The 20,662-nt window shown below is 43.9% G+C and overlaps 3 protein-coding genes across 4 annotated transcripts; 1 reads left to right on the top strand and 2 right to left on the bottom strand.

Annotated features, from left to right (window-relative positions):
• Positions 1-197: 197 nt before the first annotated feature.
• trmt44 (tRNA methyltransferase 44 homolog) lies at positions 198-5,620 on the bottom strand. The gene is made up of 11 exons (XM_088292896.1): positions 5,122-5,620; positions 4,646-4,763; positions 4,257-4,476; positions 3,870-3,938; positions 3,692-3,799; positions 2,513-2,584; positions 2,248-2,354; positions 1,985-2,168; positions 1,479-1,749; positions 1,210-1,326; positions 198-736 (listed from the first exon to the last, which is right to left on the bottom strand). The coding sequence occupies exons 1-11, from the start codon at positions 5,432-5,434 to the stop codon at positions 501-503; spliced, it is 1,815 nt and encodes a 604-aa protein (XP_088149022.1). The 5' UTR covers positions 5,435-5,620; the 3' UTR covers positions 198-500.
• A 1,008-nt stretch (positions 5,621-6,628) lies between these two features.
• tnk1 (tyrosine kinase, non-receptor, 1) lies at positions 6,629-14,181 on the top strand. 2 transcript variants are annotated; one of them, XM_088295140.1, is made up of 15 exons: positions 6,629-6,768; positions 7,027-7,118; positions 7,581-7,893; positions 8,889-9,098; positions 9,717-9,787; positions 9,877-10,047; positions 10,962-11,114; positions 11,185-11,462; positions 11,595-11,721; positions 11,794-12,035; positions 12,350-12,598; positions 12,680-12,738; positions 12,995-13,401; positions 13,614-13,709; positions 13,853-14,181. In XM_088295140.1, exons 4-15 carry the CDS (start codon positions 8,942-8,944, stop codon positions 14,027-14,029), a joined length of 2,187 nt encoding a protein of 728 aa, XP_088151266.1. In that variant the 5' UTR covers positions 6,629-6,768; positions 7,027-7,118; positions 7,581-7,893; positions 8,889-8,941; the 3' UTR covers positions 14,030-14,181. The 2 variants fall into 2 exon arrangements, with proteins under 2 accessions (XP_088151266.1, XP_088151265.1); XM_088295139.1 differs by having other exon boundaries at positions 12,677-12,738.
• Positions 14,182-14,445: 264 nt separating this feature from the next.
• On the bottom strand, positions 14,446-19,376 carry LOC148338764 (phospholipid scramblase 2-like). Its single transcript, XM_088294951.1, has 8 exons — positions 19,171-19,376; positions 18,693-18,739; positions 18,272-18,546; positions 18,011-18,053; positions 17,727-17,947; positions 16,329-16,490; positions 15,775-15,936; positions 14,446-15,680 (listed from the first exon to the last, which is right to left on the bottom strand). The coding sequence occupies exons 2-8, from the start codon at positions 18,697-18,699 to the stop codon at positions 15,621-15,623; spliced, it is 930 nt and encodes a 309-aa protein (XP_088151077.1). The 5' UTR covers positions 18,700-18,739; positions 19,171-19,376; the 3' UTR covers positions 14,446-15,620.
• Between the last annotated feature and the right edge of the window lie 1,286 nt (positions 19,377-20,662).

Genomic DNA, 20,662 nt, shown 5'->3' with positions numbered 1-20,662 from the left:
ATGGGCAACTTCAATGCCGGGAGGAGCCGCAATTAATTTATCATCAGTGCTACTGGGGAGGGGTGCACATAGAACCATCCACTTCCTAACCAGATACATGACAAAAATGACGATGTGCAAAATACGTACCCTTAATATATTTATTTTTTGATCAGACATTTTTCAATGTATGTATAAAAGATCCACTACGCTAATCCCAAAGGGTTGGAAGCAAAAAAGAAAATTCCACCAGTGAAACATATGATGGAATTGTGTAGTGGCAAATCGAGATGTATATTTTCTTGAGTCTTCATTTTGCAAAAAAGAAACCACGCCTCTCACAAACAACTAAAAAGTCATAATTTTTTACCAGGGTTTATTTGTATTTTCTCCAAAAATGGCACGAAATGTCCTGAGAGTAAAAGGGCATTGCAAGCAAAACCCTGGAAAGCGAAGGAAAAGCACCTGGTGCTAATATTGCAAAAAAAAAAAAAGTCAAACCACATTTGAAGGTGCAAAGCTCAAATGTGCCCATTTGTCTTGTTCCTCACAGGTCTGGTGGACTCTCGCAACTCTTCAAGTCCGTGAGCGAAGGTACACTTTTCCGCCAGTAGGGGACAACCCTGAGGGTGATGCCGGTCAAACCAGCAGAGGCGAGTTTTAAGGGCGCCAGGGGACACCTCCGCCTTCCTCTTGCCGTGGGGGCACCTGGGCTTTGTGTCTCGCCAGTCTCGGATGCTCACCCGTCCACCTTCCACTGAAAGACAAATTGGAGCGCCTCCCGCTATTACACGCAACTTGAAGAAGAAAAAAAATTATATCATCGTGTGGTGACCCACAAGGGAGACCTACATCCTCCTACATCATTCACCGCAGCGCCACGATTTTTTTATTTTTATATTATCAAGGAAAAATGTTCAAAGTTATTTGACGAGGATTAAACTGATTCAATAATATCATAATGCAATTGGATGCAACCTTTGCAAAATAAATTTAAAAAATCAATAAAAAACATCCAAATACATTTTTATATAAGATGTAATCTTTTTTTCGGTTCGACTATAACGTCACAATGCTACAAAAATGTGACAAAAGTTTGCGTTATGAGAAAAAAGCTCAGATGATTATAACGAGAAGTCAACCATTTTTTTTTAGAATAAAAAGCTAGGCCAAAGACGATGAAAACGAATTTCACATGCTTGCCATGAATGCGCCGTGTGCGGGACGTACCTTGAAAAACTTGATGGTTGTTCTTGAGGAGCGTCTGCAGGCCGCCGCATTCGTTCTTGAGCTGCTTGAGCGTGTCTTGATGCAACAACGCCGCCACCTCGCCTACACACAAGCTGCCTAAAAGCAAAAGGCAAAAAAAAATTTGCATTTTCGCATCATAAGGGTCAAAATGGTAGGACAATAAAGTCGTAGGACTAAAAGAGAGAAAGAGTTCCGACGATTTAAGTGAGTTAGGGCTGGCCTTTTCGCCCCCATTGACGTTTGTCTACCTCCTCGCTTCCAGTCCCTTGAGGGTCGGCGCTCGTCGGACATTCCCAGAAGGGCCTCTGCCACGCGTAGCACCACGCCGTCCACCAGGTCCCGAGAGAGCGCCATGCAGTTGCGCACCACTTCTACCCTCTCGCGAGGTCGGAACCCCGATTCCCGGCCGCCCTCCCCTTCGGATGCAGCGCATCGGCTCTGGATGTAAGCGGCTCGCCGATGCTCCGCCGAAGTTTCGTCGCTCTCCTCATATGTCCGTCTTTTTCCCAGCAGACACACCTGCACCAACAACAATCAAAATCTATTTCGGGCAAAAATATTTTAAAGCTGTGCCCTGCGGCTGGCTGGCGACTAGTTCAGGGTGTACTCCGCATTTCGCCCAAACTCAGCTGAGAGAGGCTCCAGCATCCTCACACGACCCAGGACAAAAAAATATGTCAATGTGTGAACTGAAATTAAAAACATGCCCATAAGATATCATTGGCCTTTTTTTTTTTTAGGTTTTCCGCCGCACCCGTTTGGTGGAGGGAATCCTGAGGCAGTCCTGTAGCGTGTGGAAGCCGCTGACTTGGCTCACTTCCTCGATGAAGTCGATGTATTCCTTGTACTGAGACTTTTGGCTGTTCCGCCGCCGGTACTTTCCGAAAAAGTCGAAGAAGCAACAGGGGAGGACCAAGTAGCGGCACGTGTACGACGACCTGCAAAGCAAACCGACGGCGTCAGACCGACATCCAAAAGTCCCTCCCTCTTAACCAAAGCCTAAACTTAACGACTCACCTGGCCGCCATGACGGGGATCCACGGCGTCAGCTCGTCCGAGTGGTTCCCGATCAGCCAATCCGTTTGCGGGAACAAGAAGTTCTCGCCGGGAGTGATTGCTTCCTCCTGAAAACGCAGGAAATGGAACCAAGGAAAACATTGGGCTGCTCTGTTCAACATTTTGCGCTGCCATAATGAAATGATCAATATGTTGACAAGATACTTTGATTTCGGATATGATCATTATGAGATCCAGTCAATCACATAGCCTTTAATTTGCTCACCTGCAGGACAGTGTGTGGGCCGTACATGTCCCAGATCTTCCGCTTACGAACATCAATGCCCTTTCCAGGGTGCTGCAAAAAAAAAAAAACGTGCCAATTATATTACAATAAAGTCGCAATGCTCTCAGGGATGATGTCACTTGAGCAGAATAAAGTTGTAAAATAAGAAAAAAAATGCATCAAAACTTAAATCCTGATTTTACGAGGCAAAAGTCCGAAATTTACAGAAAAAAGCCAAATTTTATGAGAAATATTCCAAAGATTGGAAAGCAAAAGCCAACATTTTACAAGACCAGTTGCAGTTGCATTTTACAACAGAAAAGACATAACATGAGAAAAAAATACATCGAAATGTAAGTCAAGAGGAATAAAAAATACCCAAATTACAGAAAAAGTCAGAAGAAAAAACCTTTTGTTTAAAAAAGAAAAATCACATTTTACAAGGATAAAATTCAGATAGAATAAAATTATATTTAAAGGAATTCAGTCATATGCAGTAGAAAAAAGTCCTTAAATCATGAGGAATTTTTTTTTAAACTTTACAAGAAAAATGTCATATTTTATGGGAGAAATTAAAAGCACAAAAATAATCTAGTTAGTTAATAATAACAAAATTACAGGAATCATTTTGTAACATGACATGAAAAAATGCGCACAAATAAAGGTTTTAAATGGAATGAAACCTCACAAGACAAAGCCGTTTTTATGGTGAAATATCATAGGTGGGCAAACTTTTTGATTGGTGGGCCACAATGGTTTTTAAAATTTAAAAGAGGGGCCGGACTTGGAGCAGATGGATGGAGTGTTTTGGTAACCTCACCTCATCGGAGAAAAAAAAAAAAAAACATTTAATTTTAAATGAAAATGAACAGAAGCATTACAGCAAAATATCTGTCTTTGACACGCCACAGTATTTAGAAAATAAAACATTAACAAGGTTTATTCATTCAATTTTTTTCAAGTTTGGCGGGCCGGATTAAAACGTTTAACGGACCGCATGTGGCCCCCGGGCCATAGTTTGCCCACACCTGTTGTCCATGGACTAAAAAAAAAAAAAAAAATCCTTAGCGTAATGAGTCAAGGAATATAAAAACGCTTTTTCAGGGACCAGAGTTGTAATTTCAGAAACTAAAGATTTACTGTGGCCCAAAAATGAAACGTGTGAAATATGTGACTCACCCCTTCGTTGGTGAGGATGTGCACCAGGAGTCCGTTTCCGCAGCCCAAGTCCACGAACGACTGGCGGGCCTCCACGTCGAGTTCTGCCCGCTCCTCGGACCAAAGCACCTGTGGCAGGGGCAGCATTTGTAAAACTAACGCTCAAGTCCCATCCATGGAAATGAAAAGGAGCACCCACCAGGAGATATGTTGCGATGGCGACGTCCTCGTAAACAAATTTCTCCGGATCCGTCACCTCGGGCCACACCTAAAAACACCCGAGAAATTTGTAAAACAAACTTTTTTTTTGTCACAGCATTATAATATTCTAAAAATATGGCGACTTTAGTGTTTTTTTTTTTTCAACTCTCACTGCAGGATTTTTTTTTTCCTCTCTCTTTATCTTGACTAAATATTTTTGGGGACAAAATTGCACCTTGATACTTTTGTTGCTGTCTGCAGCCATTGTGGCATTATAAATGAGAATCGATTCTCAACTGCCTTAGCTAAAGTTTCAATCCTTTGCCAAAGTTTCAATTAAAAAAAAAAAAAAAAGATACATTTTTGTTGTTGTTCTTGCACTCACCTTCACCATGGCCTTGTACTTGTCCTTGAGCTTTTGGTACACCAGGCTGTACTTCTCGACGGGCAGTAGCGACAAGGTGTTGGGGAAGTGGCTGCTCTTGCACGCGACGGCCCAGCGCAGCAGCTTGGGCAGCAGGTCGCCCTCCAGCCAGGCCAGCTTGGGGTAGGCCACGCCGTCTGAGTACCACGCCTCCGCTGTCTGCACGAGCAGCTCCAAAGCCCTAACAGTCATGATCAGCAGCAACATTCAGCTACTACTTTGGGGGAAGCCCCAATTTTTCCATTTAAAAGTCATAATATGCACAACAAAGACTTAAAATACCGGCGGGAGGCCTTCATAGATGTTCAATACTCTCTGCAGTGGAGTGTGATGAAAACATGGCCACTCACCATTGGCCAGAGTCCACCAGGCACAGCTTGATGCTGTAAATGTTGTTTTTCTTCACTAACACCTGGCCCGCTTCTGACTCCTCGAAGGGAACAAACGTCACCTGCTGTCCATCCAAGTCTATGACAAAGATGAGATGATGCGAGGAAGTCAAAAGATAACAAGATGACAAAAAGCAACAAGATAATAAGACAAGAAGAATATAACATGAAGACAAGCAATAAATCCCCAAGGGGACAAGACAGCAAAACAAAAAAAAATTAAAAGAAGAAGGACAAGAATGTACGACGATAAAAAGTCAATTGGAAGACAATTTTTAATTGGACGAAGGCAAGAAAAAGATGACAAAGACAAGCAAGAAACTAAAAGAAGGCAACAAGTAGACTGGATACCAAGACAGGAATATGAGACAACGACCAGAAGTCGAGAACAAGACAAGTGTTTGCAGTTTCGCTTAGCCTTCGACACCAGCTTTTACCTTTGACAACGAGCTCTTTCTGTTTGCGTGTACCATATATGTCAACTTTGGGGATAAACGTCCTGGCATGAGAGGACAGACATGTTCGGTGAGTGCCATGGGTGCCGCTGCCGCTGAGCAAAGCTACAACATCCTGCGGCAACAACCGCAGCGCTTCTTCTTCATCGCCTTCCACACTCTCGGTCTCCTGGACGCCGCACAGGCGCTTGTTGACGACGTGGGGTTTCTTTATCCACACGTCCACGGCTGACCAGAAGCCATCGGGGAGACTTTCACATTCCGCCGGGAATTTGATTTCAAATCGTTTGGACATCGTTGAGCGTCTGCGACACTACAGCCACACGTGTTTTCGAGCAACAAGATCACTTATGGATTCATTTTTCCAATATAAACGTCCGCTTGGTTGAACATAAAATCTTGCTTTGTGCGTAAAAATAAAAAAAAAGTGAAAACAATCCCTCAACAGAACAGAATGTTTGTTTGTGTTGCCGAATCATTGTCGCCGTGTGATGACGTTTCGGATAGAATTACTAAAGAGGGCGGGGTTTATTCGTCCAGAAGATGTCATTCTGTTACCACAAGAGGACGCACGAACAACGTCCAAAACAACCTTTACACTATTGTTTTAGATTTTTGAATACGTCCTGTTTTAATATACTGTTGTATATTTTCCGAAAATAACAAGAAAATATTTGTATAATAATAATTAATTCCGAATAATTCATTAATAATAGTTATTTGAGACGTTCGTTAATTACCCAAACTCTTTGTACAATACTAAAGCCCAGAAATATGCGCTTTGTAATCAATAGCGGCGTAGAATTGTTACTAAAATATCAAATACACCTATTCAGGGATTTAATCCCTTTTTGAAATCTCAGTTTACCACGAATGAAGATAATAATTATTGTCGCTGCGTGATGACGTACCACGAGGTAAAACTACTTAAACGACAGCTACATTTGTTGTGAAATACTCATGATTTATATCACTAAACGTTTGTCAAATTACTGTGTCGCAATTTTCATGAACTTTACATGAACTGTAATGGAAAAAGGTTCACCGCCTGTTCCGCTGGTAGAGAATTATGTTATGGCACATCATATTTCTCAGACAACATCTTAAATTCCACAGCAAGCCAGTCACCGACTCGTGAAAGAGAAATTAAAAACAATTTCTACACTGGAAGTATCAGGTGTAACTACACTTCCTGTGACTCCCAAAAATTGCTCATCCAGTCCTGGAAATAACAGAGTTGCGCAATACAACCTATGGGCCTACAACATTCTAAAATAATAAATTATTTTAGACCTACGGGCTGGATGGTCCCCACCCCTATTGTAAATGCTTGTTATCGCCTTTTTCCTCACTATAAAGATCAGCAAAAACATCATCCTGTCAGGGGGGAGGAGCGACTGTGGCAGGAAGTGCAAAGTTCAAGCGAGACTGGCTACTTGCTGACAAACACGTCAGAGGCTGCAAAAAAAAAAAAAATCTTGCTGAACCTGTTACGCAGCAGCCGCTGTGGAGAGAGAGAAACTCTTGAGAAACACAAAACTTCACCAGAGCACTTTTCAAAAGCCAAGTGATATTCATGAAGCTACCGCAATACTTATTTTTTAGCGAACACATTATCCATTAATACAGGTGAATACTTAACACTTGTCTGGAAAACATGACAGTGGTAATATGTTTATTTTTTCCAATAAAATGTTTGGGGGGGTTTTATTTTGGTATGATCAATAATTAAATCGTGTTTTGTTGAATTGTCTTAAATGAGGCAAACTGCAGTAATGGTAATTATCATCATGACTAATGCAGTGGTGACGGCTAAATGTATATCCAAAATGTTATTTTTTTTCCAATGGCATTTCATTATTTTATTATTTTGATTCCGGGCTCCAGCCTTCCTGTGTGGAGTTTGCATGTTTTCCCCGTCCCTGCACGGGTTTTCTGCGGGTACTCTGGTTTCCTCCCACATTCCAAAGTCATTCAAGGTAGGTTGATTAATCACCGAGTTGTCCTCCAGGTGTGATTGTGAGTGGTGAGAAAGTTTGTTTGTCTATATTTGCCCCTGCAATTGTGTGGCAACCATTTAAGGGTGTACTCCGCCTACTACCCAGAGACTTCTGGGATAGGCCCCAGCATGCTGGATGGACAATATTGTAATATTGCAGAAATCTAAGAAAATTATCCATCCATTTAATTTTTATAATGTTGCAATGTATATATAATAGTTCTGTTTAAATAGTGAAAGAAAGAAAGACACAATGGTATTTATTTATTTATCTGCACATTTGAACTTTTAATACGTCAGCTTGTTCCAGTGGTATAACTTTCAAATATGTATTACGTTGCTTTTAGATACTTTTAAAATCTAAAATCTTGTTCGAGTGATATTTGCCTTGATTTTTTTTTATTTATATATAAATATATATATCGTTTGCCTGTCGATTCAGGTATGGCACGACCGGAAAAAGGCGTGCCCAATCCCGGAAATGAAAAAAAAAAAAAAGCCGCCCGGACAGGTACGATCCTCGAGTCTCACTCGCTCGTTGTTGACTTGCTCCAAAGTGGAACTGAAAAAGGCTCTAAGCGACGTTTGGCATTTTTTTCACTCTTTGTGGAAGAAAAGACGGATTTTGTGGTATTGTGACACCTTTTGAGGACTTTCCACAGATTTGTGGGGTGGGGAGGGGGGAACATGTCGTCTGGCGTCAAGGTGTGTGTGGGGGGGTGACAACGAGCTGTCAACAACATTCGTCGTTTACAGTAAGTTTCACACAAATCACACTGGAAAGATATCTAGAAAACTGAATATCGTTCATTTCTAATGAATTGTAGCAGTTACTAACAGCTAATTGCACTGCTATGCACATTCCTTTATATGCTCCGACATGAAGACGTTTTATTATCAAGAATCATTTGATTATTTAGAAATAATAGAAAACATATGTAATATCTATAATTAAAAAAAAATGTATTTTTTTTAAATGTTTTAAAATATGGTAAATCAGGGTTTAGTGTTTAGCACGTCTGCATTATTGTTCTGGGGGTCTGGGTGATATTCTGTGCACTAATTTAGCCGTTCAAATATGTTGTTAAATTGATAAGAATTCAATGAAAAAAATGATGAAAAACGAATGTAGATATTTTATTCCACACATTTGAACTTCTTTTATTTCAAGCTTGTCTGTGGTCTATCTGGTCATGTCCACCCATTAAAAAACTAAATTCAAATGTCCAAAGATGTGAGTGCCAATGCTTGTTTGTCATTAATGTCCTGCGATTGGCTGGCGACCAGTCCTGGGTGCATCCTGCCCAAAGTCAGGACAAGTGATGACTGTCAAAATGAATGAATGGATGGATGCTAAATGACCAATGTGTTGACGTTACGGACTGCGCTCCCAAGGCATCAAAAGTGTTTTCAGTAGCCAAGCCGGTTAACGATTCATCACTGTGCACATAAACGTTAGCATCACAGGCACTCACTTTGCTAGTTCCTGTTCATTTTTGCACACCATGCTGACAACTTGGCATATTTGGAGGCAGATTGAGCGGCTTCGGAATCAGAATAGTTTGTCATTGTACCACTGGGTGCAACATAATGGAAAAGACACAAACCCATCCTAGAGACAGAAAAACAATGACCAACACAAGGATACAGTTTGCTGGGTCACCTTTTACAGTTCTCAAATGAGAAGAAAAACAAGGAAGGTGGGAGGGGGAAAAACAACCCTAGACAAATTTCTGTGAAACTGTTGCAGAAGACCTTCATTATTGTCCGCCGGCTGCCTGGTTGCGGTGCGAGCGCCCGCCGATGGAGCAGGACACGCAATGGTTGTATCAACTCCTGGCCGACGTACAGCTGGAGAAGTTCTACCTGCGCGTCCGCGACGGCCTGAACATCACTCGCATCGAGCACTTTGCCTACGTCAAGGAGGCTGACCTGGAGCACATCGGTATCAGCAAACCCGGTGAGTCTCATATTGTCGCATCTCCATTTTGATATTCATAACAACGTTGACATTGAAACTTGCACTCTGTTGGATTTCATTGGACGGTAACAACATCCTCGACAACTACAAGTGTGCTGTCGGAGAAGATATTCGGCTCATAATACGGATATGTTGCTAGTCTACTTTCTTGGTTTTCAATGGACAGCATCAACATTTGTTGCTAGAAAAATGCTACTGTGACGTGAAAGGACCAATCAATAACACAGTTAAAACAAAACAGGGCTTAACAATGAGCCCTGAGGAACGCAAACGGGTCACTCTTTGAAGCCGTGAGTCAGCTTTACTTGCATGTACATATTGAGATCTGTTGTCCCCAAAAAAAAAATGCTGATCCGAGAAAATTCCACACTAGCTCATGAGTCACTATATCAAAAGTTTTGCTCAGATCATAGAACAACCCAATATCGTACTTTTTTTTGTTCCCAATTGCGTTTGATATAACATTGTGTGATAGTTGGCCAATGTATTTGAATCAACTGCTCATAGTTTTCATTTTTCACTGCATAGCAGTAATATTTGATGCTAATAAAACAATCTTGACATGGCAATTATTTATTTATTTATTTATGACCAAAGCCCAAAGAAGATTATGGGACGCACTAAAACGCCACAAGACATCCCGAAGCGGTCGCTCGTGGGTGCCCAAGGTATGACTATATGAAAAAAAAAAAAACGCAACTGCTCTCACGGCGGATGAACTCTGAACCTGATCCGCTGTGACATCTGCGCATTGCAGGGGCCGAGCGGTCGCGGTCCCGATGGAGGCGGCGAGCCCAACCTGGAAGGCGGCGGCCGAGCGCTCCCCAGCCTCATTCAGGACAGCGAGCTGGTTCTCGGCGACAGGCTGGGCTCGGGCTCTTTCGGGGTGGTCAAGAAGGGGGAGTGGCACACGCCCACTGGAAGAGTCGTAAGACAACACAAATGCAAATATGGAGATAATGACAGCTATACGCTCACCTTGTAACAATTTACACTCCAAGGATTTGTTGTGAGTTCAGGCAGAGGCAGAGCTATGTGGCCACACCTTGTCACACTCTTAAGCTCAGTAAATTGTTCCTTTTTACTTTGACTTGTTCCTGCTTGATTGCGAGTGTGATGAGGATTGTTCTGGATATGTATGAATTTTATTTCATGGCTGTGGAGGATTTGTTAAGGAACGTTACACACACACACACACACGCGCACTAATGGCCACCCTTCAATGAGGTGTTGTGTCATCCTGACCGTCCTGCTAAAGATTTTCTGGCTACGCCGGCGTGTTTTGAGGCTTTTGATAAAAATGATACCAAGAAAAATGATAAAATCATGAAAAAAAAGAACAAAATAATTTTAAAACAAAAACTTAACCCAGTGAGATGAAAACCCAACTAATATAAATTAAATAAATAAAGACATCTGCGAGTAAAATGAATGAGCAAAAATGAAAGTGCATTATGACATGAAGCCAAAGCAAAATACAAAGCACATTGTAAAATAAAAAAATAGATATAACGCACAACACAACATTCTATAAAATCAGTTTAAATAAACAGAATAAGAATATTATGAAATAAAATGAAAGAAATTAAAATATTAAACAAATACATACATTGAAAACACATCTTAAACAATAAAAAAAAAGTTTCAATCAAATATTCATCAAATAGTAAACAAAGAAAAACTGTAAAATGACATTTATTAAAAAAAAGAAAAAAAAATAATACATTATTTACAAACACTCAAACTCCAAATAAAATGATAAAGAATTCAAAATGAATGCAAAAAAAAAAATAAAAGAAGAAAACGTTATTTTGTTTTGTCATCCTGCCTGTTGTGTTGCAGCTGCCCGTGGCAGTGAAATCCTTACGGAGCAGCATGTCCCGCCATGCGGAAACCTTGACGGACTTTTTACAAGAAGTCACCAGCATGCAGTCGCTGGACCACCCGCACATCATCCGACTTTACGGCGTGGTGCTCACGCAGCCCCTCAAAATGGTAAGCGGACCCCCGCCTACCCCCCCACCTTGCCATCTCCGTGCCGATGAGCCTCCCGCGCTCCCCGCAGGTCACCGAGCTGGCCTCGCTGGGCTCGTTGTACGACACGCTGCGCTCGCGGCAGTTCGAGTACCCGTTGGCGCGCTTGTGGCTCTTCGCCTGCCAGATCGCGGCGGGCATGGACTACCTGGAGACGCGGCGCTTCATCCACAGGGACCTGGCGGCCCGCAACGTCCTGCTGGCGTCCAGGGAGATGGTGAAGATTGGCGATTTCGGCCTCATGAGGGGCCTGAGCCATGACGCCGACCATTATGTCATGTCGGCGCATAGGCGCATTCCCTTTGCGTGGTGAGCGCTCGTGTGGATGATCGCGCCACCTAGCTTGCGTAATATTTGGCTTTTCTCCCTTTGATCTTGGTCACTCTTTGGAAACTTGACGCCCTGGTTGCCTCGCTATTCATATATTTTTGTGCCTGCCAGGTGTGCTCCGGAGAGTCTCCGCGTGGGCTCCTTCTCGCATGCATCGGACGTGTGGATGTTCGGTGTAACGCTGTGGGAGATGTTCACGTACTGTGAGGAGCCGTGGTTCGGCCTGTCGGGACGGCAGGTAAGCGGGTAGCCGGGCCGGCTGGGTGAGCACTTTACGGGAACGCCAACTGAGCGTACGTGCGAATTGCAGATACTATGGCGCGTGGAGCGCGAGGGCGAGCGGCTGGAGAAGCCGCCCGACTCGCCCCAGGAGCTGTACGCCGTCATGAGGAAGTGCTGGGCGTGCGAGCCGACCGAGCGGCCCGACTTTGCGCAGCTCATCGCCATGGTGACGGAGGCCAAGCCCATGGAGGTCCAGGCCGGTCGGGAGTTCGCCGAAGCCAGGAAGCTGGCGCTGGCGCCCGGCGACCTCGTGACCGTCGTCGAGCACGGGTAACTCGCCGAAAGTCCGCATGGCGTCTGTAAAGCCGTCGCTAACAGAGGCGAGGTGAGCAAAAGGTGATCGAGGTTTGAAAAGGTCAAGGGGTGACGGTGTTCGTCACCTCCAGAGCTGGGCACTTGACCCTGTTTTTGACGGTCAGTCCCCCGCAATCTCAGTACCGTTCCGGCCTCGACCCCCCCGGCCTTATTCATAAAAATTGTCGGCCCCCGCCTCCATTCCGCCATGTCTCGCTCAATTGCATTTGTCTGAGACAAGAATAATGAAAAAAAAAAATGACTGAGCTGATTCATTGTCCGCTCTGCAGCCTGGAGCTCAGCGAGTGGCGTGGCCAGAACCAGAGGACGCTCAGCGTGGGCTGGTTCCCTCCGAGCGTCATCGTGCCACCCATTCCGGCACCGGCGCTGGTCCCTCCCGTTGTGGTCGGCCCCGCCAACTCGGCACCCAACCCCGTCTTCAATTTCATCTCGGCGCCGGTGAAAGGCAGCCTCCACCACGCGGCGCACGGGGACGTCCATATGGATCGCAGCTGGGGATCGCCTGAAAACCTCGACGAGTCAGTCGCCGCAATACATTGGGGGAATCACCTATATTCGGGGGACGGCGTTTTTTCTTACTGACTTCTTCTGTGCAGAAGCTGTGGCATCGGGAGGCAAGCCAGGGAGAAGGAGGCATCCAATCTGCTCAAAATGTCAGGTGCCGCATTTACTCAAATAATGCATGCGCTCCCATCCGATGGACGCCCTCGCCCCATTCATGTGCCATCCACGTAATTAACTTGGCAATGATGACCTTCTGATGTGGGTTCAACTTAGTTCATTCCATCATGACAGATGGCATCGGCCAAACTTTTTTTCCCCCCTCAAATAAATACATGTAATCTTTTGTAAGGCAAAGTTGAATCAGAACTCCGTAGCGGCGTCCAGTATGTCCTGATGGGTGCCGTCCGCAGGTATTTCCCGAAGCCTGGAGTCAGTGTTGAGCGGCCGACAGTCGCGGGCGCCTCCGCCAGCCGTCGCGGGCAGGCCGGCGATTCCGGTGATGGCGGCCCGCAGCGTGGTGATGCAGCAGGATACCCGGCGCTTCAGCGAGGCCAGCGTCCTGCCGCCTCCCCGCCCACCACCGCCTAACCTCAAGCGCGGCAACTGGAAGCCTCAGAGGAGGCCCACCATGCACCCGGTCCCGGGCTCCTCGTGGCCGCCGCCACCTCCGCCGGCCGGTGGCACCAACCTGGCCAAAATGTCCCAGCTGGCGCGTTCCACACCTCAGCTGGATGAGCAAGTGGACGGAAGAGAGCGGCTTCGCGAGAGGGAGAAGTCGTCTCCCGTGCACTACGCCAGAGACTCGCTCATCTCGCAGGTAACCCATCCCTTTTTTTTTTTGCCAAGAAATGTAGATTAGAATTATTTTATTAAATACATATTTCTCATAAAATTCCAACATTGTCCAATAAAAAACAAAACAAAACACAATATTCCTTTTTTATTATTTCTCGTCAGATTACAACTTTGTCGTCTCGTTTGTCAAGAACCCAAACGCGTACTGCAGTCTTCCTGTTGTGTTGTCTTCAGGTGATGGAGGCCGTGCACGGCGTGACCATCGAGGAGGCTCACAACGCACTGCAGCGCAATGAATGGAACCCGTTGCGAGCAGAGCAACAACTCAAGGCAAGTAATCAAATTTTCCTTGACTTTGATTCCCCCCCCCCCAAAAAAAAAAAAGGAATGCCATCTAGGACAAGATCTTTGCCGCCGCGTCTTTTGCGGCAGTTCACGTTAACCCTAACCAGAATGTTGCACCCCATCCCCAGTTGGAGCAGCTCTACTCGCTGAGTCTGTGCTCGCGCGAGGACTGCCTGCGGATCCTGTCCAGGTACCAGTGGAACCTGCAGCTGGCCAGCCGCTACTTGATCCGCTGGTCACGCGACGACCGATCGGCTTCGGGCGAGAGGGAGCGAGCGGCGCTTAGCGGTGAAAGGCGCGTGTAAAACTGCATTGTCACTTTTTGAAAGACACTCACTGGTTCTTACACTTTATTTTAGTATTTTTAATATACATAAATGACTATTGATGGGACCTTTGTTCATATTTCCTGTGTATATTCTGTTAAATAAATTGATTTTGGAGGATGTCCAGCATCTTTAATGTTTTCGACTACTATTCACTCTCATTCTGAAAATGGTAGAAATGGTTGACCAGACACAGAATCAAGCTCCGCCCATGGCCATGTCTGTCCCCAGACCTCAACCCCATTGGAAACCTGTGAAGGGGACTAAATAGGAGAGGACTGGTCAAAGATTCTTTTTCTGTATTCTCCCATCTTGTGAAACATTAGAGAAGATTAGGTGCTCTTTTATTGGCAAAAGGCTCTTATACAATGTATTAATAATAATTGACGCACTCATGATTTTAGGTTGTTTTTATTGTGGTGCTGTATTATTATAAGACAAAAAGTATATTTCAGCTAAAGAACAATTACTGTCAATAATTACAGGGGAAGTCAACCCCCCCCCAAAATTTTTTTTAACAATATTCTGTTTGATATTGCGTTTGTGGAATATGAGTTAAGCAGCAAAATCCATACATTTTTATCCGTTTTAAGGACGGCCATTTTGTCACTCCTGTCGACTAAAAATGACATCACAGTTGCTCATGGCTCAGCTTCTGAAAACAGGTGAGCCGAGATTGCTCCTTACCTGAGCACCTGTGATGTCACTTTCAGTTGACAGAAGTGACAAAATGGCCGCCGACCTGAGATGGCAAAAATGGGTGGATTTTAGTGCTTAACTCATATTCTCCAAACGCAATATTAATCAGTATACCATGTTTAAACTAGTAAAGGCACGTGGGACATTTTATGGCAAAAGTATATTTGAGGTGGACTTCCCCTTTAAGGAATGTGCTGTCTGTCTATAGGGAACACATAAAAACAACAGCGTAAGACATTGTAAAAGCCTACGCTTTAATGTAGATATATGACATTGGTCTTGTAGCACACAGTGTTTAAATTTTTTTTTTTATATTCATCCTGATTAAAAATGTCACAAACGTCGAACAGGGGCGTAGAAAAGTGACTGTGTTGGATCAGAGGTAGCGTCAACATTTGGTAACATTTCTTGGAGTGGTTAAACAATCAGGCACGCTCATTGGAAGCTGGCACATTCGCAAAAGAGAACTGCGGCGTTGGGTTTTGCAGGCACCGCTGGATGACTGGCACAAGTTCAGTGGAAGCAAATGCATGGCAAGGCGCACTATTTACAATTTGCACACATTCGGACTGAGCCCGGAAGTCTATCACATAGAGTCGGGTTTCCCAAAATGAAAAACACATTAAAGAAAAGAAAATGTTTTTTCACAAAAAGCCATTTTAAGAGAGTAGGATTAGATTTTTTTTTTTCCTGCCAATGGTCTGCAAATCTGTGTTTATTTACGTGCAGTCCACCGAACAGGGAAAGCACATTTGGACTATTTCAATAGAAATGTAGAAATATTCCACCAAACACACACAAAGCGAAACTTCCTACTGGAGTTTTTTTCAGTGGCGGGCGGACGAAAATGCTTGCCTCTTCATTTGCCGTTTTAGGAGAAGACGGAGCTGCGCTGGTTGGCCTCGCCCACCTTCTCAAAGAACATGAAATCCTGTCAAAAGGGGACAGCAAAAAAATAAAAATAAAAAAGAGAAGCAATCAGCGTTGCGTTTTGAACCAATGAGAGAGACAGGAAGCAAACGTACGATGAGGAAGCAGGCGCCCAGGAGGACGGCTTTCATCTTCACGTCCAGGTCCAGAGGGAACTGGATGCCGAAGTTGTCCGTGTCGGTGAAGACTTCCTTCAAGAGACCGCTCCACTGCTTGCTGATGCGACCGATCGCCTGACCGCCGTCTTTGCCCGTCAACTGCACATCCAAAACACAAAATACAATTGTACAAGATTTTTTTTTTAAAAAGCAGAATTTTTGTATGAGGATCATTTGGAATTTTTTTTTGGAGTCACTCTCCACTCCGAACAAATGTGAAAAATTGCACTTTTTCCACAAAAAAAAAAAAAGAAATCGCTAATTGACTTGTTTACTACCATTGACGGATAAACACGTCAAAGATCCATTTTTTTATTTTCTCGGCTAGTAGTGAATGAGTTAATTATATAATAATAATTAAAAGTCACCTCGTAAAAAGTTGCATTTTTACATAAAAATAGGTGCAATTTAACAGTTTATTATATTATTTATTAATTACAAAAGAAAAAAGGGCTACATCTTAAACTTAAAGGCGTTGCCGCTTGTGTGACCTCAAAGTTGACGTCCCCGCAGCAGTTGCAGGCGAAGCAAGGCCCCTCCAACTTCATCAGGGTCTCCTTGTTGGGCCCCTGGATGGAGAAGCGCGGGAGGAACGGGTGCCAGTCCTGTTTGACGAAGCCCACGGTGGTCCCTGGCGGCGCCTGCACCTCCATCTGCGGGTCGCACACACACAAGGGGGGCGGGGGGGTCATGGAATGGCTTGGGCATGCATGGCTGCTCCTGGAGCGGTTAAACTAGTCTTTATGGATGATGGAACTCATGATGTCAGCAGCAGAATGAATGTTGAAGTCTACGAAACCATTTGGTCTGGCAAGTCACAAAAAAAAAAAATGCATGTACACCCCGGACTGGTTTCCAGCCAATCACAGGGTACACAAAGACGAACAAACCATCCGCGCTCACAATCACATCTAGAGACAATTTAGAGCAGGCGTGGGCAAACTACGGCCCGGGGGCCACATGCGGCCCGTTAAATGTTTTAATCGGGCCTGCCGAACTTGGAAAAAAAATTCAATGAATAAACCTTATTAATGTTTTATTTTCTAAATACTGTGGTTTTTCAAAGACATATATGTTGTTGTAATGCTTTTGTTCACTTTCATTTAAAATAAAATATTTTTTTTTTTCCCAATGAGGTGAGGTTACCAAAACACTCCATCCATCTGCTCCCGGTCCGGCCCCCCTGTCAAATTTTAGAACCCATTGTGGCCCGCCAATCAAAAAGTTTGTCCACCCCTGATTTAGAGTGTCACTCACCCTATTGTGCAGGTTTTTTGGAAGCGGTAGGAAACCGGAGTACCCGGAGAAAACCCACGCAGGCACAGGAAGAACATGCAAACTCCACATAGGAACGCCGGAGCCGGAATCGAACCCTGCACCTCTAAACTGTGAGGCGGATGTGCTAACCAGTCACCCACCGTGCCGCCTCTAAATATTATAATTAATAATATTCTTCTCATACTTTTGAAGTAAACTGAATACGCAAGGATCAATTGGCAGGTGAGTCACTGACACTAGATTGTTGCCGATTGTCGCATACACGTGGCGCCCGAACGGCTCCGTTGGGACGCCGTGTGAGCAAACATCACGGAAGAGGCATGACTCCAATTACGAGCGCAAACAACAGCCCCGCAGTCTGAGGAGAGCACAAGCGACCTTGTGTCCAGACAAACCAGTTGCTCGGCTTTTCATTCTGCAAGGCACGGCGGGTTTCGGAAACTGGACTGGATTTGAGTTGCATGAAAATTGAGTGAACAGCGAAAGGTTGACCAAAATATCTGATCACCAATCAGATTGCGACAGCGCTAGGCAGGGCAGACTAAGACTGACACGGCGACACAAAAGCTAAAATCCGATTGGAGCAGCAAAACATATGAAGGAAAACAGACCTCCTGCAAGCAGCACGGACACCAGCACGAAACGCAGCGGAAGGGCCTGATGAGGCGGATGACCTCGCGGTCGCTGTTGTCTTTGATCTTCATGTCAAAGCTGCGCAGCGAGCCACAGCAGTTGCGCGTGCAGCAGTCGTTCTTCTCCTTCGCTTTGTAGATCTTCTGGCCCAGGCTGTTCTTGATCTCGTACTGGTTGTTGGTCTCAAAGCCGATGAATGCTAGCAAACGACAAGCGGTTAGCGCGCGGCGGCTTTAAACCAGGCGGCGCCAGAGCGGCCTACCTTCCAGGAGTTCCACTTTCTGGTGGATCAGTATCTGGTCGATCTAACAAGGAAACAAACAAGCTTTTGGCACAACACATGACCTATAAAATTCTCACTTTTACACAACCCTCCACGGCGCGTCGTTCAAAGGGCAGAGAGCGGCACCATGTAGGCAGGCAGACCACACCTTTGATCGAGATTTTTTTATTTATTTAATTGTTATCAAACAAGTAAAAATACTGAATACAAACTGAAACATTTTGAAAAAAATGGACTTACCTGAGTGAGGTATTCTAGTCCTGGCGGGACCCCGACGGCAACCACAGGAGCAGGCGCAGGCGTAACACCCCCGGGCGACCCGCCGTAAGCGGGGGCCGCCCCCATGGGTCCCGGTTGAAACATAACAGGAGGTGCACCTTGGTTGTAGTTCATGTTGAAGCCGGGAGCGGGGGCTTGAACGGGGTCCCCATAGCTGCCCTGAAATGCTGGGTAGGGGGCCACCGATTGGCCCCCCTGGTGCGGCGGCACTGGGTAGGGCGCCTGATGGGTGTAACCTGGAAAAAAACAGCCACCGGAAACTTGGTATGCTGATGGAATGTTACAACAACCACTAACATTGGGACACAAAAAGTGGTGTGACAGGACCAGGGAATTTGTGTTAAACTGCGTGAAAAGAAATGACTTAAGTTAGTGTACTGACCGGACATGATGACTTTGTGTGACTTCCGGTTACTCCTTCCTGGGAAACTAATGGGAGGGGAAAAAAGAGGGTTGAAACATTCTTAACGATAACGTCAATTTAAACCAAACAATTATTTTTTTTTTCAAATAGATACATACAAGCAAAATAAATGCCCCAGTAAAGAAAATTTCCCCGTATTTTAAGACAACTTTATTTTCATCGCTAGCGCTTGAGGTCGTACTTCATAAGCGCCTCGAGGCCGGGTCGCTTCGTGCAATTCGTTAAATGGGTGAAAATCTCCGTTGGTGACTAAAATGACGTTAAATGGCAACATTTAAGCGAGTGGAAACGAAACATGGTTACTTTTTCGTCAGACTCCTCCTAGCTTAAACAGCCCAAAAGCGAAACAAACGTTGTTTATGTTTTTGGGTTTTTTTGTTTTGTTTTTTGGTTACTGTTATTTTCAAAGTTGAAGCTACGCACAAAATAAACTCACCAGCAACAGTTTGTGCTCCTCCAAGAAGACAGAGTCCACACTGGAATCGTTTGGGTCGAATGTGTTTTGGTGGATTCCTCGCAACCGTCTTCCCGACTCCTCCACGCCCCCTTTTTTTTTTTTTTAATTCATCGGCGTCAATGAAGTGAACGGAAACGCCCAATCCTTAAATCCTGAAATGGTCAAGATTGAGGCTCCATAGGAAGGCGAAGAGACGCATGATGACGTTTGTAGGTTGCACTATTTCAACTTCACTGCGAAATGAGCATTTATAGAAACTGACGTCAATGGACTTTCTGCTGTTGTGCCACTTACGTTCACAAGAGGGCGACATTACTCCACTCACGCATACACCCCCCATCCCAAAGAAAAATTGAAAACACGTTTACTGTAGTTGTTTTTCAATTCATAAAGAAAACATGAAATAATTAAATAAATAATTGTCTTCATGGAAATAAATAGTTGTTGACATTTGATTAAAACAAATTATTTGGCCAAGTTCCTCTTGACCAAGTGCAACTCAAGCAATTTTTTTTTATTACTTAATCACCAATTGAATCTGCAATTAATTACGAAAAATCAAAATGTTCAACTACTATTTTTTGTGAAGCTTGTAACAGATATTTACTTGAATACCATCGTGGAATTAATACAAAATCACCAAATGTGAATTTATTTTAATATTAATTAATTAAATGTAAATTTTAAATTAATTAAATATTAATTTCAATATTTTAATTCAAAGACTGTTCTAATAGCTTTCTTTGATCATTGAATACGATCTAAAGTGAGTCTACTTAACAGGCATTTTTAACAATTCTCAAAATTTCTACAGTACACTTAGTGTTGGTTTGCAAGGTAACTTAAGCGGGGTGTTTTGTTCTGAGATGATGTGGTACAGATCTACAATACAATGCAATACAACTATATAGTACATTTCACAACAGCTGAAGTTGTAACAAAGCACTTTACGTATAGTGTAATATGAATTAACAGAAAATTAGAACACAAATTAAAACGTTTACAGTAGATGTATTTGAACTAAAGATGTGAAATCATTTTTTCAAATAAAAATAAAAGTATCAAATTAATTAATGAATCAATACATGGAATAAACCCATGTATATAATTATTAGTTCAGTTTTTATTGTCTAAATTGCCTGGATTGAGACTGTATACGGTGTCTGTCCACACTGGGTGGTCCCCATCCACACGAGGCCTTTGATGAGTCCTCGATAAGAACACTAATCAGTCAGTACGTCACAATACTGGAGCTGCCTCGCTTTATTTACGTCTGTGCTCGCTTGCGCAATGCTGGAAAATGCATCTTGCAGTTGCAGGAAAAGAGCAGACGTGCTCAATGTGCTTACCTGTGGGAATTCGGCACGTCGATTCGGCACCAAATGAAATATTTCACAAAACTTAGCATTGATGTAAATTACACTTTTAGATGATAATAATACTTTCACAAATGAAAACAGTCACAAAAATA

The sequence above is a fragment of the Idiotropiscis lumnitzeri genome, chromosome 4 (assembly GCF_059441095.1).
Source record: "Idiotropiscis lumnitzeri isolate Australia: NSW breed Sydney's pygmy pipehorse chromosome 4, RoL_Ilum_1.0, whole genome shotgun sequence".
NCBI classification, from domain to species: domain Eukaryota; kingdom Metazoa; phylum Chordata; class Actinopteri; order Syngnathiformes; family Syngnathidae; genus Idiotropiscis; species Idiotropiscis lumnitzeri.
The sequence above is the reverse complement of the archived record's forward strand: the minus strand, read 5'-3'. Positions and strand labels throughout refer to the sequence as shown.

What these genes read in the sequence shown, in the direction of transcription:
- trmt44 (XM_088292896.1), bottom strand. Translation starts at nt 5,434, where the DNA reads ATGTCCAAACGATTTGAAATCAAATTCCCGGCGGAATGTGAAAGTCTC. An exon ending in AGTACAAGGCCATGGTGAAG is followed by an intron (nt 3,939 to 4,256) that starts GTGAGTGCAAGA and finishes GGGTGTTTTTAG; the next exon opens with GTGTGGCCCGAGGTGACGGA. An exon ending in CCATCGCAACATATCTCCTG is followed by an intron (nt 3,800 to 3,869) that starts GTGGGTGCTCCT and finishes CCCCTGCCACAG; the next exon opens with GTGCTTTGGTCCGAGGAGCG.
- tnk1 (XM_088295139.1), top strand. Translation starts at nt 8,942, where the DNA reads ATGGAGCAGGACACGCAATGGTTGTATCAACTCCTGGCCGACGTACAG. An exon ending in AGGCGCATTCCCTTTGCGTG is followed by an intron (nt 11,463 to 11,594) that starts GTGAGCGCTCGT and finishes TGTGCCTGCCAG; the next exon opens with GTGTGCTCCGGAGAGTCTCC. An exon ending in TCGCCTGAAAACCTCGACGA is followed by an intron (nt 12,599 to 12,676) that starts GTCAGTCGCCGC and finishes TCTTCTGTGCAG; the next exon opens with AAGCTGTGGCATCGGGAGGC.
- LOC148338764 (XM_088294951.1), bottom strand. An exon ending in GTCCGTGCTGCTTGCAGGAG is followed by an intron (nt 16,491 to 17,726) that starts GTCTGTTTTCCT and finishes TGCGACCCGCAG; the next exon opens with ATGGAGGTGCAGGCGCCGCC. An exon ending in TGGGCGCCTGCTTCCTCATC is followed by an intron (nt 15,681 to 15,774) that starts GTACGTTTGCTT and finishes CCCTTTTGACAG; the next exon opens with GATTTCATGTTCTTTGAGAA.